Here is a 19,724-nt window from a genome sequence, read left to right as displayed (position 1 = left end):
TTACTAAACCTGTATTAGCTACCTTTGGAGCACCTGTATATTGGCCAGCTTTTGCCTAAACCTGTATTGGCTTGCTAGACATAGTATTGGCGCGCACTCAAACCTGTATTGGCCACTTGCTGGGCCTTTGCTGGATTGTATTGGCGCTTTACTATATATTGGCCATAAACCTGTATTGGCCCACTTTGCTAAACCTGCTGATAACTACTGCTAGACCTGTATTAACCCTTTACTAAACCTGTATTAACCCTTTACTAAACCTGTGATATAACCCTTATTGGCCACTGATAGTGACTTTGCTAGGCCTGTATGAACCCTTTACTAAACCTTAGTGATGAACCCTTTACTAAACCTGTATTAACCCTTTACTAGGCCTGTGACGCTGCCCTAAACATAATATTGGCCTTTACTAAACCTGTATTAACTTTGCTTTACTAACCCTTTATAGGCCTGTATTGGCCCTTTACTGGACACCAATATTAACCACACTAAACACTGTATTGGCCTTTACCTAAACCTGTATTAACCTTTACTGGAGCCTGTATTTGCTAAACTGGCCCTTTACTAGACATAGCAATTAACCCTTTTATAGATGTATTGGCGCCCTTTGCTAGGCCTATATTGGCCTTTGCTAAACCATATATTTATAGACACTGTATTAACCCTTTTACTAATCTGTATTGGCCGCTTTACTAGACTGCAATATTGAAAAACACTAAACCTGTATTGACATTTACTGGACATATATTAACCCTTTGCCCTAACACTGTATTAACCCTTTACTAGGCCTTTGCTAGATTACTGTATTTGGCCAGCTGCTAGACATATGTTATTGCTAGACCTGTAATTAACCAGCAGGCCTGTATTGAAAAGCCCTTTGCCTAGACCTGTATTATCCCTTTACTAAATATAGTATTGACCCTTTACTAGACCTGTATTATTATACTAGACCTGTAGTAACCCTTTACTAAGCCTTAATTTAAGCTTTACTAGACCTGTATTAACCCTTCTACTAAACCTGTATTAACCCTTTACTAGACCTGTATTAACCAACTTTACTAGACCTGTATTAACCCTTTACTAGACCTGTAATAACCCTTTACTAAACCTGTATTAACCCTTTACTAACCTGTATTAAACCCTTTACTAACCCTTTACTAGACCTGTATTAACCCTTTACTAAACCTGTTAACCCTTTACTAGACCTGTATTAACCCTTTACTAGACCTGTATTAACCCTTTACTAGACCTGTATTAACCTTTACTAAACCTGTATTAACCCTTTACTAAAGACCTGTATTAACCCCTTTTACTAGACCTGTATTAACCCTTTTAGTAACCCTTTACTAAACTGTATTAACCCTTTACTAAACCTGTATTAAATCTTTAACCCTTATTAACTACTAGACCTGTATTAACCCCTTTAGATCTGTATTAACCCTTTTATAACCCTTTACTAAACCTTTACTAAACCTGTATTACAACACTAACCCTTTACTAAACCTGTATTAACCCTTTACTAAGCCTGTATTAACCCTTTACTAGACCTGTATTAACCCTTTACTAAACCTGTATTAACCCAACTTTTACCAAACCTCTAAGCCTTTTACTAGACCTGTATTAACCCTTTACTAACCCTTTACTAAATATTAACCCTTTGCTGACCTGTTTTAATAGCACACTAAGCCTGTGTGGCCCTTTACTAACCCTTTACTAAGACCTGTATTAACCCTTTACTAAACCTAGTTATTACATACACTAAACCTGTATTAACCCTTTACTAGACCTGTAATTAACACTTTGCACTAAATACACTAAAACTGTATTAACCCTTTACTAAACCTGTATTAACCCTTTTACTAGACCCATATTGACCAACCTTTACTAAACCTGTATTAACCCTTTACTAAACCTGTATTAACCTTTACCTAAACCTGTAGTAACCCTTTACTAGACCTGTATTAACCCTTTATAAACTGTATTAACCCTTTACTAGACCTGTATTAACCTTTACTAAACCTGTAGTAACCCTTTACTAAACCTGTATTAACCCTTTACTAAACCTGTATTAACCCTTTACTAAACCTGTGATAACCCTTTACTAAGCCACATAGAGACCTGTGATATTTGCCTAAGCCTGTATTAACCTTTACTAAACCTTTACTAAACCTGTGATATTACATTTACTAAATATGTATTAACCTTTAAACTGTATTAACCCTTTACTAAACTATAATAATATTAACCCTTTACTAGACCTGTATTAACCCTTTACTAGACCTGTGATAACCCTTTACTATATAATGATAACCCTTTATAAAACCTGTATTAAACCCTTTATAGACCTGTATTAACCCTTACTAAACCTGAACCCTTTAAACTGTAAACCTGTATTAACCCTTTACTAAACCTGTATTAACCCTTTACTAGACCTGTATTAACCCTTTACTAAACCTGTATTAATTTTACTAAACCTGTATTAACCCTTTACTAGACTGTATTAACCCTTTACTAAACCTGTATTAACCCTTTACTAGACCTTTACTATTAAACCTGTTTACTAAACCTTTACTAGACCTGTATTAACCCTTTACTAGACCTGTATTAACCTTTACTAAACCCTATTAACCTAAACCTGTATTAACTTTAGACCTGTATTAACCTTTTACTAGACCTGTATTAACCTCTTTACTAAACCTGTTTTAACCCTTTACTAAACCTGTATTAACCCTTTACTAAACCTGTATTAACCTTTACTAACCTTTACTAAACCTGTATTAACCCTTTACTAGACCTGTGATTAACCACACCTGCTAACCCTTTTACTAAAATGCTTGTTTAACCCTTTACTAACCCTTTACTGTTTGTATTAACCCTTTACTGGACCTGTATTAACCCTTTACTAACCCTTTACTAAACTGTATTAAATAAATTTACTAGACCTGATTAACCCTTTGCTAAACCTGTATTAACCCTTTACTAAACCTGTATTAACCCTTTACTAGACCTGTATTAAACCCTTACTAGACCTTACTAAACCTGTATTAACCCTTTACTAGACCTGTATTAACCCCTTTACTAAACCTGTATTAACCTTTTACTAAACCTTTCCTAAACCTGTATTAACCCTTTACTAGACCTGTATTAACCTTTACTAAACCTGTATTAACCCTTACTAAACCTGTATTAACCTTTACTAAACCTGTATTAACCCTTTACTAAACCTGTATTAACCCTTTACTAGACCTGTATTAACCCTTTACTAAACCTGTATTAACCCTTTACCTAAGCATTGTTTGCACTAGAACCTGTTTAACCCTTTTAACCCTTTGTTTAACCTTTACTGGGGTTTATTAACCCTTTACTAAACCTGTATTAACCCTTTACTAGACCTGTATTAACCCTTTACTAAACCTGTATTAACCCTTACTAGACCTGACCCTTTACTAAACCTGTATTAACCCTTTACTAAACCTGTATTAACCCTTTACTAAACCTGTATTAACCCTTTACTAAACCTTTACTAAACCTGTATTAACCCTTTACTAAACCTGTATTAACCCTTTACTAAACCTGTATTAACCCTAACCCTTACTAGACCTGTATTAACCCTTTACTAGACCCTTTACTAGACCTTACTAGACCTGTATTAACCCTTTACTAAACCTGTATTAACCCTTACTAAAACCTGTATTAACCCTTTACTAAACCTGTATTAACTTTACTAGACCTGTATTAACCCTTTACTAGACCTGTATTAACCCTTTGCTAGATTAACACCTTTACTAAACCTGTATTAACCCTTTACTAAACCTGTATTAACCCTTTACTAGACCTTTACTAGACCTGTATTAACCCTTTACTAAACCTGTATTAACCCTTTACTAAACCTTTACTAGACCTGTATTAACCCTTTACTAAACCTTTACTAGACCTCTATTAACCCTTTACTAAACCTGTATTAACCCTTTACTAGACCTGTATTAACCCTTTACTAGACCTGTATTAACCTTTACTAAACCTGTATTAACCCTTTACTAAACCTGTATTAACCCTTTACTAAACCTGTATTAACCCTTTACTAACCTGTATTAACCCTTTACTAAACCTGTATTAACCCTTTACTAAACCTTTACTAGACCTGTATTAACCCTTTACTAAACCTGTATTAACCCTTTACTAGACCTGTATTAACCCTTTACTAGACCTGTATTAACCCTTTACTAGACCTGTATTAACCCTTTACTAAACCTGTATTAACCCTTTACTAACCCTTTACTAGACCTTTACTAGACCTGTATTAACCCTTTACTAAACCTGTATTAACCCTTTACTAAACCTTTACTAGACCTGTATTAACCCTTTACTAAACCTGTATTAACCCTTTACTAGACCTGTATTAACCCTTTACTAGACCTGTATTAACCCTTTACTAAACCTGTATTAACCCTTTACTAAACCTGTATTAACCCTTTACTAAACCTGTATTAACCCTTTACTAAACCTGTATTAACCCTTTACTAACCCTTTACTAAACCTTTACTAAACCTGTATTAACCCTTTACTAAACCTGTATTAACCCTTTACTAGACCTGTATTAACCCTTTACTAACCCTTTACTAGACCTGTATTAACCCTTTACTAACCCTTTACTAAACCTGTATTAACCCTTTACTAAACCTGTATTAACCCTTTACTAACCCTGTATTAACTAAACCTGTATTAACCCTAAACCTGTATTAACCCTTTACTAAACCTGTATTAACCCTTTACTAAACCTGTATTAACCCTTTACTAAACCTGTATTAACCCTTTACTAAACCTGTATTAACCCTTTACTAGACCTGTATTAACCCTTTACTAAACCTTTACTAGACCTGTATTAACCCTTTACTAACCCTTTACTAAACCTGTATTAACCCTTTACTAACCTGTATTAACCCTTTACTAACCCTTTACTAAACCTGTATTAACCCTTTACTAACCCTTTACTAGACCTGTATTAACCCTTTACTAAACCTGTATTAACCCTTTACTAAACCCTAATCTTCAGTAAACGTTTCCTAAACCTTTTGTAAACCTTTCCTAAACCTTTCCTAAACCTTTAGTAAACCTTTCCCAAACCTTTAGTACACCTTTCCTAAACCTTCAGTAAACCTTTCCTAAACCTTTCCTAAACCTTTCCTAAACCTTTAGTAAACCTTTCCTAAACCTTTAGTACACCTTTCCTAAACCTTTAGTACACCTTTCCTATCTCCACTATCTGTCTGTCCATCAGTAGGATCACTAACCGTCCTGTCCTTCTCATCCCCTCTCCTCTTCAGGAGAACTACAGCATCCTGCACAAGAAGATTAACCACACCTGGGACTTTGTGGTGATGCAGGCTAGAGAACAGCTCAGGTAACTACACACACACACTCAGACACACTCAGACACACAAACACACACTCACCTCTCTTAACCCTGTGTGTCTCTCTCTGTGTGTGTGCAGGGCCTCTAAGCAGAGAAGGAAGGCTGACCGTATCGTTCTGGAGTGTCAGGAGCAAGCCTACTGGCTGACTAACAAACCATGTGTAAATATGCCACTATACTACTACTATACTACCACTATACTACTAAGATACTACTACTATACTACTATAATACAGCTTTATGACTACTACTACTAACACTACTGCCATAATACTAACCAGTGTCAGGAAACCTGTGGCTGATCAACAAACCTGTAAATATGCCACTATACTACCAACTACTACTGCCTACTACTACTATACTACCTGTAATACAGCTTTACTACTGTACTAACCCTTTACTAAACCTAATACTAACCCTTTACTACCTGTACTAACTTCACTAAACCATTTACTAACCCTTACTAAACCTTTATTAAACCACTTACTAGACCTATACTAAACCTTTAGTAAACTTACTTTACTACTTTACTATGCTACTACTATACTGCCTGTGCTGCTGCTACTGCCGACCTATACTACTAAATGCTGCTCCTAAACCTGTATTGCTGCTATCCTGCTTAACTGTGCTGTAAACTGTAACCTTTGCTAAACCTTTACTACACCTGTTCCTGCCGGTGTTACAAGCCTGCTGGCTGACTCAACAAACCTATACTGACTGCCGCTGTGCTAACCCTACTGCTGCTGTACTGCCGCTGTACCATGCTGCTGTATGCTGCTGTACTGCTGCTGCTGTGCTGCTGCTGCTGTGCTGCTGCTGCTGCTAACTGCTGCTGTACTGCCACTGTACTGCTACTGTGCTGCCACTGTACTGCTGCTGTACTGCCACTGTACTGCCACTGTGCTGTGCTGTGCTGCTGCTGCTGCTGCTGCTGCTGTGCTGCCGTAACTGCTGCTGTACTGCCGCTGTACTGCTGCTGTGCTGCTGCTGTACTGCTGCTGTCTGCCACTATACTACTGCTATAGTGCCCTATGCTACCACTGTACTGCTGCTGCTGTGCTGCTATGCTGCCAGCTGTCTGCTGCTGCTACTGCCACTGTACTGCCACTATACTGCTGCTGTGCTGCTGTAATGTGCTATACTACTACTGCTGACTACTGCCATAATACTAGTGTCACAAGCCTACTGGCTATTAACAAACCATGTGTAAATATGCTACTATACTACTACTATACTACTACTATACTACTATAATACAGCTATGACTACTACTACTACACTACTGCCATAATACTACCAGTGTCAGGAGCAAGCCTACTGGCTGATCAACAAACCATGTGTAAATATGCCACTATACTACTACTATACTACTACTATACTACTAACTACTACTATACTACTAACTACTACTATATACTACTACTATACTACTACTATACTACCACTACTACTACTACTATACTACTACTATACTACCACTATACTACTACTATACTACCACTATACTACTACTATACTACCACTATACTACCACTATACTACTACTACTATACTGCTATGACTACTACTATACTACTACTATACTACCACTATACTACTATACTACTACTATACTATACTACTACTACTATACTACCACTATACTACTACTATACTACCACTATACTACTACTATACTACCACTATACTACTACTATACTACTACTATACTACCACTATACTACTACTATACTACTATAATACAGCTATGACTACTACTACTACACTACTGCCATAATACTACCAGTGCCTGCTCGCCTCCCTACCACTGAGGAAGTACAGTTCCCGCTCAGCCCAGTCAAAACTGTTCGCTGCTCTGGCCCCCCAATGGTGGAACAAACTCCTCACTCAATCACCACCTTCCGGAGACACCTGAAACCCCACCTCTTTAAGGAATACCTAGGATAGGATAAAGTAATCCTTCTCCCCCTCCCCCCCTTAAAAGACCTAGATGCACTATTGTAAAGTGGCTGTTCCACTGGATGTCATAAGGTGAAAGCACCAATTTGTAAGTCGCTCTGGATAAGAGCGTCTGCTAAATGACTTAAATGTAAATGTAAGTGTCAGGAGCAAGCCTACTGGCTGATTAACAAACCATGTGTAAATATGCCACTATACTACCACTATACTACTACTATACTACTATAATACAGCTATGACTACTACTACTACACTACTGCCATAATACTACCAGTGTCAGGACTACTACACTATCAACAAACCATGTGTAAATATGCCACTATACTACCACTATACTACTACTATACTACCACTATACTACTACTATACTACTAAGATACTACTACTATACTACTACTATACTACTACTATACTACCACTATACTACTACTATACTACTACTATACTACTATAATACAGCTATGACTACTACTACTATACTACCACTATACTACCACTATACTACCACTATATGACTAAGATACTACTACTATACTACTACTATACTACTACTATACTACTATAATACAGCTATGACTACTACTACTATACTACCACTATACTACTACTATACTACTATAATACAGCTATGACTACTACTACTATACTACTATAATACAACTACTATACTACTACTATACTACTACTATACTATAATACAACTATGACTACTAGGAGCAAGCTACTACTATACTACTATAATACAGCTGTGACTACTACCACTATACTACCACTATACCACTACTATGCTGTTGCTATACTGCTGGATGCTGCTGCTGTACTACTAATACAGCTGTGACTGCTGCTATGCTGCTGCTATACTGCTGCTGTACTGCTGCTGCTGCTGCTATGCTGCTGTTATGCTGCTATGACTGCTGCTGTACTGCTGCTATACTACTGCTATACTGCTGCTGTACTACCACTGTGACTGCTGCTGCACTGCTGCTAAGTACTGCTGCTATACTGCTGCTATACTGCCGCTGTATTGCTGCTGTGCTGCTGGATGCTGCTGCTGTGCTGCTGCTGTAATAATACAACTATGACTACTGCTGCTATACTGCTGCTGTACTACTGTAATACTACTATGACTGCTACTGCTGCTGCTGCCATAATACTGCCATACTGCCGCTATACTGCTACTATACTACTGCTGTACTACTATAATACAGGCTATGACTACTGCTACTGCACTGCTGCCATAATGCTGCCATACTGCCGCTATACTGCCGCTATGACTACTGCTGTACTGCTGGATGCTGCTGCTGCTACTGCTACTGCTGCTATACTACTGTAATACTACTACTACTATACTACTACTGCCATAAGACTGCCATACTACTATACTGCTACTACACTACTACCATACTACTAAGATACTATTACTATACTGCCACTATACTGCTACTATACTACTAAGATACTACTACTATACTACTATAATACAGCTAGGACTACTACTACTACTACTATACTACTATAATACAACTATGACTACTACTACTATACTACTACTATACTACTATTAGATACCAATACTACTATGCTGCTACTGTACTTGGACTATGACTACTTCTACTATACTGCTATATACTGCTACTATACTACTAATATACTACTACTATACTGCTGCTGTGCTGCTACTATACTGCTATGTTACTACTATACTACTAAGATACTACTGCTATACTACTATACTACAACTATGACTACTACTACTATACTACTACTGTAATACTACTATACTACTATTATACTGCCACTGTACTACTATACTACTGCTGTGTACTACTATACTACTATAATACAATGTACTACTACTATACTACTACTGCCATGATACCACTACATACTACTATAATACAACTGTGGCTACTACTATAATACTACTATACTACTACTATACTACTATTACTATGCTGCTATACTACTACTGCCAGACTACTATACTATACTACTATAATACTATACTATGCTGCTAACTACTACTGCTACTATCACTACTGCTAACACTGCTATACTGCTACTATACTACTATAATGCAACTATCACTACTACTGCTATACTACTGTGATACCACTGCTATACTCACTATAATACAACTATGGCTACTACTATAATACTACTATACTGCTACTGTAATACTAAATATATTACTGCTACTACTGCTATAATACTACTAGACTACTATAATACAACTATGACTACTACTACCAATATTACTGCTATACTACTATTATGCTACTAATACTACTACTACTACAAGCTGCTACTACTTATACTACTATTCTAACACTACTACTGTAAGTATTACTACTACTACTGCTACTACTACTACTACTAATTTTACAAATATTACTATTACTATACTGCTACTACTGTTACTACTACTATGGGTACTAATTACTACTACTATACTACTACTTGACTGCTGCTGTACTACAACTATGACTATTTCTACTACTATGCTTCCACTACTACTAGACAACTACTACTACTACACTATGACTACACTATGACTACTACTACACTATGACTACACTATGACTACTACTACACTGTGGCTACACTATGACTGCTACTACACTATGGCTATTACTATTTCTACTGCTACTACTACTATACTACGACTATACTATGACTACTACTACTACTCCTACACTATGACTATATTATGACTACTACTACTACTACTACTACTACTACTACTACACTGGACTATTACTATTTATACTACTACTAATTTGACTAATATTACTACTACTGTACTGCTACTACTATACTACTAATATTACCACTACTAGACTACTACTACTACTACTAATATTACTACTACTACTATACTACTAATATTACTACTATACTACCATCGGCATACTACTAACACTACTGCTACTGCACTGCTACTACTATACTACTATACCACTATACAACCAATATTACTAACACCATACTACTCGTATTGCTACTACTATACTACTAATATTATTACTACTATACTACTAATATTAATACTATACTACTACTATACTACTTATGTTACTACTACTATACTACTATAACTATACAGCTAATATTACTACTACTATACTACTACTGCGCTACTACTTTACTACTACTGGACTACTATTATTACTACTACTACTACTACACTGATACTACTGCTATACTGCTACTACTACTACTACTACTACTATACTAGTAGTACTACTACAGACCAGATCAGTCTAACCCAGACCAGATCAGTCTAACCCAGACCAGTCTAACCCAGACCCAGACCAGAAAAAATATATAAGGGGAGTGAGGGAGAGGGAGGGAGGGAGGGGGTATAGAGACAAGGAGGAGCAGTGAGGGGAGGAGAGAGTGGAGTTGAGGGAGAGGAGGAGAGAGGGTATAGAGGGAGAGCAGGAGAGAGTGGAGGGGAGGGTGCACTTTCTCTTCTGTTCCTTAATTCTCATGAATTAAAGAGGAGGAGCGGAGGAAAAGAGAGTGCAGAGGAGTGGAGAGAGATAATGGAGGGAATAAAGATGGAGGAAATAGAGTGGAAAACATGAGCAGGGCTAAGTGCTCACACTCTCTCTCAGAGCTGACTGTGTGTGTGTGTGTGTGTGTGTGTGTGTGTGTGTGTGTGTGTGTGTGTGTGTGTGTGTGTGTGTGTGTGTGTGTGTGTGTGTGTGTGTCAGCTGACCAAGATGGCGTAGCAGTTGAACTTCTGTTATTGTCTTGTCCCGTGTACAGTCGTGGCCAAAAGTTTTGAGAATGACAAATATTAATTTTCACAAAGTCTGCTGCCTCAGTTTGTATGATGGCAATTTGAATATACTCCAGAACGTTATGAAGAGTGATCAGATGAATTGCAATTAGTTGCAAAGTCCCTCGTTGCCATGCAAATTAACTGAATTGCAAAAAAACATTTCCACTGCATTTCAGCCCTGCCACAAAAGGACCAGCTGACCTCATGTCAGTGATTATCCCTTTAACACAGGTGTGAGTGTTGACGAGGACAAAGCTGGAGATCACTCTGTCATGCTGATTGAGTTCGAATAACAGACTGGAAGCTTCAAAAGGAGGGTGGTGCTTGGAATCATTGTTCTTCCTCTGTCAACCATGGTTACCTGCAAGGAAACACGTGCTGTCGTCCTTGCGTTGCACAAAAAGGGCTTCACAGACAAGGATATTGCTGCCAGTAAGATTGCACCTAAATCAACCATTTATCGGATCATCAAGAACTTCAAGGAGAGCAGTTCAATTGTTGTAAAGAAGGCTTCAGGGCGCGCAAGAAAGTCCAGCAAGCAAGCTGTCTCCTAAAGTTGATTCAGCTGCGTGATCGGGGCACCACCACTACAGAGCTTGCTCAGGAATGGCAACAGGCAGGTGTGAGTGCATCTGCACGCACAGTGAGGCAAAGACTTTTGGAGAATGGCCTGGTCTCAAGAAGGGCAGCAAAGAAGCCACTTCTCTCCAGAATTTTTTTTTTCTGCAAAAGGTACAAGGATTGGACTGCTGAGGACTGAGGTAAAGTCATTTTCACTGAACTAACTAAGTGGCTTGGGGAACAAAACATCGATATTTTGGGTCCATGGCCAGGAAACTCCCCAGACATTAATCCCACTGAAAACTTGTGGTCAATCCTCAAGAGGCGGGTGGACAAACAAAAACCTACACATTCTGACAAACTCCAAGCGTTGATTATGCAAGAATGGGCTGCCATCAGTCAGGATGTGGCCCAGAAGTTCATTGAATGGGCTGCCATCAGTCAGGATGTGGCCCAGAAGTTCATTGAATGGGCTGCCATCAGTCAGGATGTGGCCCAGAAGTTAATTGAATGGGCTGCCATCAGTCAGGATGTGGCCCAGAAGTTCATTGAATGGGCTGCCATCAGTCAGGATGTGGCCCAGAAGTTAATTGACTGGGCTGCCATCAGTCAGGATGTGGCCCAGAAGTTAATTGAATGGGCTGCCATCAGTCAGGATGTGGCCCAGAAGTGAATTGAATGGGCTGCCATCAGTCAGGATGTGGCCCAGAAGTGAATTGAATGGGCTGCCATCAGTCAGGATGTGGCCCAGAAGTTCATTGAATGGGCTGCCATCAGTCAGGATGTGGCCCAGAAGTTCATTGAATGGGCTGGCATCAGTCAGGATGTGGCCCAGAAGTTAATTGACTGCAGAGGTCTTGAAAAAGAAGGGTCAACACTGCAAATATTGAGTCTTTGCATCAACTTCATGTAATTGTCAATAAAGGCCCTTTGACACTTATGAAATGCTTGTAATTATACTTCAGTATACTTCAGTATTCCCGTTAGATGAATTCACATAGTTCTTATGTGTTCATTAACCAATTCAATTAAAACACTCTGTCAGTTTCTAAGAATCTGTAAGGTTCTTATTTGTATAAAATAGACAGAGACCAGTCAAACAAAATTAGCCTAAGGCGTTTATTCGCGAGAGCTCTGGTCATAATACCATGTACATTGGTTTATATACCTCACATTTCATCATAAATGTCCCTCCTCCTCTCAGATACAACGGCAATATAGTTCACAAGCCTTCTCACATTGTCTACCACCTGTTAAACAATCTACTACCAGCCCAAGGTCTCTCCCCTCCCTGGGTAGGGACAGGATGTCCTGTAAGGAACACAGTATTCCATCTACTACTAGCCCAAGGTCTCTCCCCTCCCTGGGTAGGAACAGGATGTCCTGTAAGGAACACAGTATTCCATCTACTACCAGCCCAAGGTCTCTTCCCTCCCTGGGTAGGAACAGGATGTCCTGTAAGGAACACAGTATTCCATCTACTACCAGCCCAAGGTCTCTTCCCTCCCTGGGTAGGAACAGGATGTCCTGTAAGGAACACAGTATTCCATCTACTACCAGCCCAAGGTCTCTTCCTCCCTGGGTAGGAACAGAAAGTCCTTGTTCTAATTCTTGACTAAAACTACACATATTATATTCAGTGTTATGATTATAATAAGATTCATACATTCATACAGTAACAGAGTAGTATTCTGTTTAGTTATAGTTCTAAGCTAAATGTATACACAATTAAGCATTATTCATAAAAATCCCATAACAATTCCATAGTAACATCTGACAAAAATATCTAAAGACACCGAAGCAGCAGACTTTGTGAAAATTAATATTTGTGTCATTCTCAAAACTTTTGGCCATGACTGAAAATATAATTTTCTTTGTTTTCTTCATATATATTTTGTATATGTTTCTAATCTCAATTTCCATCTACGGACTGAACATGCTCTCTGCAACCCGCCTCACCCAATGTGGTACGGATCTGCTATTTATTACACTTTAGAACCGAACCCCTCACCAGAAGCTAGCCAGCTAACTAGCTACTAGCCAGTTAGCCACTGCTAGCGATCATCACCGTTAACATGGACATCAGCCAGCCTCAGCCCGGTCAATTCCTGCCAGTCTGCACAGCGCGATATACCCAGAGATTATCGGACTGCTTTTTGTCTACCACATCTCCGGATTCCTACTGCAAGTTCTGAACCTTTACACCAGATCATCGCAGCTGGCTAGCTGCTATCCGAGTGGCTATTCCTGGCTAACGTCTCTGTCCTGAAGCAAGCACCAGTTAGCCTGGAGCTAGCCTCAAGCTAGGCCCATCTCCTGGCTAGCCGAAGAGGTTCATCAGCCAATTCTTGGGCTACAATACCTCGTTTGCCAATTGGCCTAGACCCTTTAAGGTCGGCACGGAGCCCCGACGATCCATCACGACTGGTCTGTCGACATAACCGTCTGAGGTGGTTTCAACAGGGTCTTCCGTCGCGACGTCCCCAGAGGCCCATCTGCTATCCCGGCCTGCTAGCTGTCTGAATCGCTGTGTCTTCAGCTCACCTAGCGTAGTAGCACTACTGAATCGCTGTGTCTCCAGCTCGCCTAGAGTAGTAGCACTACTGAATCGCTGTGTCTCCAGCTCGCCTAGAGTAGTAGCACTACTGAATCGCTGTGTCTCCAGCTAGCCTAGCGTAGTAGCACTAATAAATTGGCTCCCTGAGTCATCTATTGCTACTCACCTGACCCGATATTCACTCTGCTACACATGCCTCTCCCTAATGTCAATATGCCTTGTCTATTGCTGTTTTGGTTAGTGATTATTGTCTTATTTCACTGTAGAGCCTCAAGCCATGCTCAATATGCCTTAGCTAGGCCTTTTGTTCCACTCCCCACACATGCGGTGACCACATTAACTGGTGCCTCTAGAGACAAAACCTCTCTCATCGCTACTCAATGCCTAGGTTTACCTCGACTGTACTCACATCCTACCATACCCTTGTCTGTACATTATGCCTTGAATCCATTCTTCCGTGCCCAGAAACCTGCTCCTTTTACTCTCTGTTCTGAATGCACTAGACAACCAGTTCTTATAGCCTTTAGCCGTACCCTTATCCTACTCCTCCTCTGTTCCTCTGGTGATGTAGAGGTTAACCCAGGCCCTGCAGCCCCCTGCACCGCTCCTATTCCCAAGGCGCTCTCATTTGTTGACTTCTGTAACCGTAAAAGCCTGGTTTCATGCACGTTAACATTAGAAGCCTCCTCCCTAAGTTTGTTTTATTCACTGCCTTAGCACACTCTGCCAACCCAGATGGCCTAGCCGTGTCTGAATCCTGGCTTAGGAAGGCCACCAAAAATCGTGAAATTTCCATTCCTAACTATAAAATTTTCCGACAACATAGAACCGCCAAAGGGGGTGGAGTTGCAAGCTGGACAATCTGGACCATACAAAACAGCTGAACAATCTGGACCCCTACAAAACAGCTGGGCAATCTGGACCCTACAAATCAGCTGAACAATCTGGACCCTACAAATCAGCTGGACAATCTGGACCCCTACAAAACAGCTGGGCAATCTGGACCCTACAAATCAGCTGGGCAATCTGGACCCTACAAATCAGCTGGACAATCTGGACCCTACAAATCAGCTGAACAATCTGGACCCTACAAATCAGCTGGGCAATATGGACCCCTACAAATCAGCTGGACAATCTGGACCCTACAAATCAGCTGGACAATCTGGACCCTACAAATCAGCTGGGCAATCTGGACCCCTACAAATCAGCTGGGCAATCTGGACCCTACAAATCAGCTGAACAATCTGGACCCCTACAAATCAGCTGGACAATCTGGACCCTACAAATCAGCTGGAGAGTCTGGACCCTACAAATCAGCTGGACAATCTGGACCCTACAAATCAGCTGGGCAATCTGGACCCTACAAATCAGCTGGACAATCTGGACCCTACAAATCAGCTGGACAATATGGACCCCTACAAAACAGCTGAACAATCTGGACCCCTACAAAACATCTGGACAATCTGGACCCTACAAATCAGCTGGACAATATGGACCCCTACAAATCAGCTGGGCAATCTGGACCCTACAAATCAGCTGGACAATCTGGACCCTACAAATCAGCTGGACAATATGGACCCCTACAAAACAGCTGAACAATCTGGACCCCTACAAAACATCTGGACAATCTGGACCCTACAAATCAGCTGGACAATATGGACCCCTACAAATCAGCTGGGCAATCTGGACCCCTACAAAACATCTGGCAATCTGGACACTACCAATCAGCTGAACAATCTGGACCCTACAAATCAGCTGGACAATCTGGACCCTACAAATCAGCTGGACAATATGGACCCCTACAAAACAGCTGAACAATCTGGACCCCTACAAAACATCTGGACAATCTGGACCCTACAAATCAGCTGGACAATCTGGACCCCTACAAATCAGCTGGGCAATCTGGACCCTACAAATCAGCTGGGAAATCTGGACCCTACAAATCAGCTGGGCAATCTGGACCCTACAAATCAGCTGGGCAATCTGGACCCTACAAATCAGCTGGACAATCTGGACCCCTACAAATCAGCTGGACAATATGGACCCCTACAAAACAGCTGGACAATCTGGACCCTCTCTCGCACTGCTTTGCTTTATTTTGGCCAGGTCGCAGTTATGAATGAGAACTTCTTCTCAACTGGCCTACCTGGTTAAATAAAGGTGAAATAAAAATAAATAAAGTGTGTGTGTGTGTGTGTGTTGCAGCCGGGGGCATTTGACGTGTTGGATCTGGGACCTGAGAGATGCAACGTCCTCAGCTCCCGAGTCGCACTGGTCAGTAACCTGTAACTCTGACCACAGACCTCAATAACCACTCAGACCTGAAACATGTTGCTCAGTAATAAAACTAAATTATCTCCTTCTCTCTGTCCTTCTCTCTCACTTTCTCTTTTGTTTTCTCTCTCTATTTCTCTTTCTCCTCTCTCCATGTATCTCTCTATCTCTCCCTCTCTCCATCTTTCTTTCTCCATCTCTATCTCTCCATGTCTCTCTATCTCCTCTCTCTCTCCATCTTTCTTTCCCCCTCTCTATCTCTCCATGTCTCTATCTCTTCTCTCCTCTTTTCTCTCTCCTCTTTCCATTTTGCTCTCCTCTCTCCTCTTCCCCCCTCTCTATCTCTCCATGTCTCTATCTCCTCTCTCCTCGTTCCCCCTCTCTATCTCTCCATGTCTTTATCTCCTCTCTCCTCACTCCCCCTTTCTCTCTCCTCTTTCCCCCTCTCTCTCTGTCTCTCCATGTCTCTATCTCCTCTCTCCATGTCTCTATCTCCTCTCTCCTCACTCCCCTTTTCTCTCTCCTCTTTCCCCCTCTCTCTCTATCTCTCCATGTCTCTATCTCCTCTTTCCTCTTTCTCTCTCCATCTTTCTTTCCCCCTCTCCTCTCTCCATGTCTCTATCTCCTCTTTCCTCTTTCTCTCTCCATCTTTCTTTCCCCCTCTCTATCTCTCCATGTCTCTATCTCCTCTCGCCTCTTTCCCGCTCTCTGTCTCTCCATGTCTCTATCTCCTCTCTCCTCTCTTCTCTCTCCTCTTACCTCCTCTCTCCTCTCTCCTCTCTTCTCTCTCCTCTCACCCCCTCTCTCTATCTCTTCATGTCTCTATCTCATCTCTCCTCTCGCCCCTTCTCTCTCTCTCTATGTCTCTATCTCCTCATCTCTCCATGTCTCTATCTCCTCTTTTCCCCTCTCTCTCTATCTCTCCCTCTCTCCATCTTTCTTTCTCCATCTCTCCATGTCTCTCTATCTCCTCTCTCTCTCTCTCTCTCTCCATCTTTCTTTCCCCCTCTCTATCTCTCCATGTCTCTATCTCTTCTCTCCTCTTTCCCTCTCTCTATCTCTCCATCTCCTCTCTCCTCTTTTCTCTCTCCTCTTTCCATTTTGCTCTCCTCTCTCCTCTTTCCCCCTCTCTATCTCTCCATGTCTCTATCTCCTCTTCCCCCTCTCTATCTCTCCATGTCTTTCCTCTCTCCTCACTCCCCCTTTCTCTCTCTCTTTCCCCCTCTCTCTCTATCTCTGCATGTCTCTATCTCCTCTTTCCATCTTTCTTTCCCCCTCTCTATCTCTCCATGTCTCTATCTCCTCTTTCGATCTTTCTTTCCCCCTCTCTATCTCTCCATGTCTCTATCTCTCTCTCCATGTCTCTATCTCCTCTCTCCTCACTCCCCTTTTCTCTCTCCTCTTTCCCCCTCTATCTCTCCATGTCTCTATCTCCTCTTTCCTCTTTCTCTCTCCATCTTTCTTTCCCCCTCTCCTCTCTCCATGTCTCTATCTCCTCTCTCCTCACTCCCCTTTTCTCTCTCCTCTTTCCCCCTCTATCTCTCCATGTCTCTATCTCCTCTTTCCTCTTTCTCTCTCCATCTTTCTTTCCCCCTCTCCATGTCTCTATCTCCTCTTTCCTCTTTCTCTCTCCATCTTTCTTTCCCCCTCTCTATCTCTCCATGTCTCTATCTCCTCTCTCCTCTCTCCTCTCTTCTCTCACCCCCTCTTTCTATCTCTCCATGTCTCTATCTCCTCATCTCTCCTTGTCTCTATCTCCTCTTTTCCCCTCTCTATCTCTTCATGTCTCTATCTCATCTCTCCTCTCGCCCCTTCTCTCTCTCTCTCTCTCTCTCTCTCTCTATGTCTCTATCTCCTCATCTCTCCATGTCTCTATCTCCTCTTTTCCCCTCTCTCTCTATCTCTCCCTCTCTCCATCTCTATCTCTCCATGTCTCTCTATCTCCTCTCTCTCTCTCTCCATCTTTCTTTCCCCCTCTCTATCTCTCCATGTCTCTATCTCTTCTCTCCTCTTTCCCTCTCTCTATCTCTCCATCTCCTCTCTCCTCTTTTCTCTCTCCTCTTTCCATTTTGCTCTCCTCTCTCCTCTTTCCCCCTCTCTATCTCTCCATGTCTCTATCTCCTCTCTCCTCGTTCCCCCTCTCTATCTCTCCATGTCTTTATCTCCTCTCTCCTCACTCCCCCTTTCTCTCTCCTCTTTCCCCCTCTCTCTCTGTCTCTCCATGTCTCTATCTCCTCTCTCCATGTCTCTATCTCCTCTCTCCTCGTTCCCCCTCTCTATCTCTCCATGTCTTTATCTCCTCTCTCCTCACTCCCCCTTTCTCTCTCCTCTTTCACCCTCTCTCTCTATCTCTCCATGTCTCTATCTCCTCTTTCCATCTTTCTTTCCCCCTCTCTATCTCTCCATGTCTCTATCTCCTCTTTCCCCCTCTCTATCTCTCCATGTCTCTATCTTCTCTCTCCATGTCTCTATCTCCTCTCTCCTCACTCCCCTTTTCTCTCTCATCTTTCCCCCTCTATCTCTCCATGTCTCTATCTCCTCTTTCCTCTTTCTCTCTCCATCTTTCTTTCCCCCTCTCCATGTCTCTATCTCCTCTTTCTCTCTCCATCTTTCTTTCCCCCTCTCTATCTCTCCATGTCTCTATCTCCTCTCTCCTCTCTCCTCTCTTCTCTCTCCTCTCACCCCCTCTCTCTATCTCTCCATGTCTCTATCTCCTCATCTCTCCATGTCTCTATCTCCTCTTTTCCCCTCTCTCTCTCTCTCCCTCTCTCCATCTTTCTTTCTCCATCTCTATCTCTCCATGTCTCTCTATCTCCTCTCTCTCCATCTTTCTTTCCCCCTCTCTATCTCTCCATGTCTCTATCTCTTCTCTCCTCTTTCCCTCTCTCTATCTCTCCATCTCCTCTCTCCTCTTTTCTCTCTCCTCTTTCCATTTTGCTCTCCTCTCTCCTCTTTCCCCCTCTCTATCTCTCCATGTCTCTATCTCCTCTCTCCCCGTTCCCCCTCTCTATCTCTCCATGTCTTTATCTCCTCTCTCCTCACTCCCCCTTTCTCTCTCCTCTTTCCCCCTCTCTCTCTATCTCTATCTCCTCTTTCCATCTTTCTTTCCCCCTCTCTATCTCTTTCTCCTCTTTCCATCTTTCTTTCCCCCTCTCTATCTCTCCATGTCT

At 41.4% G+C, this 19,724-nt stretch overlaps 1 protein-coding gene across 1 annotated transcript in view; it reads left to right on the top strand.

The window, feature by feature from the left end:
• Positions 1 to 19,724, top strand: part of LOC135560291 (regulator of G-protein signaling 11-like) — a gene marked incomplete at its 3' end in the record, with an annotated part of 78,265 nt that overhangs the window by 32,721 nt on the left and 25,820 nt on the right. The window contains exons 4-6 of the mRNA XM_065002149.1: positions 5,279 to 5,401; positions 5,493 to 5,574; positions 16,486 to 16,554. Coding sequence (XP_064858221.1) covers positions 5,279 to 5,401; positions 5,493 to 5,574; positions 16,486 to 16,554 — 274 coding nt within the window. The remainder of the gene's footprint in view (positions 1 to 5,278; positions 5,402 to 5,492; positions 5,575 to 16,485; positions 16,555 to 19,724) is intronic.

This window comes from Oncorhynchus nerka, linkage group LG15, assembly GCF_034236695.1.
Source record: "Oncorhynchus nerka isolate Pitt River linkage group LG15, Oner_Uvic_2.0, whole genome shotgun sequence".
Classification (NCBI taxonomy): Eukaryota; Metazoa; Chordata; class Actinopteri; order Salmoniformes; family Salmonidae; genus Oncorhynchus; species Oncorhynchus nerka.
This window is presented reverse-complemented; position numbering and strand designations above follow the sequence as displayed.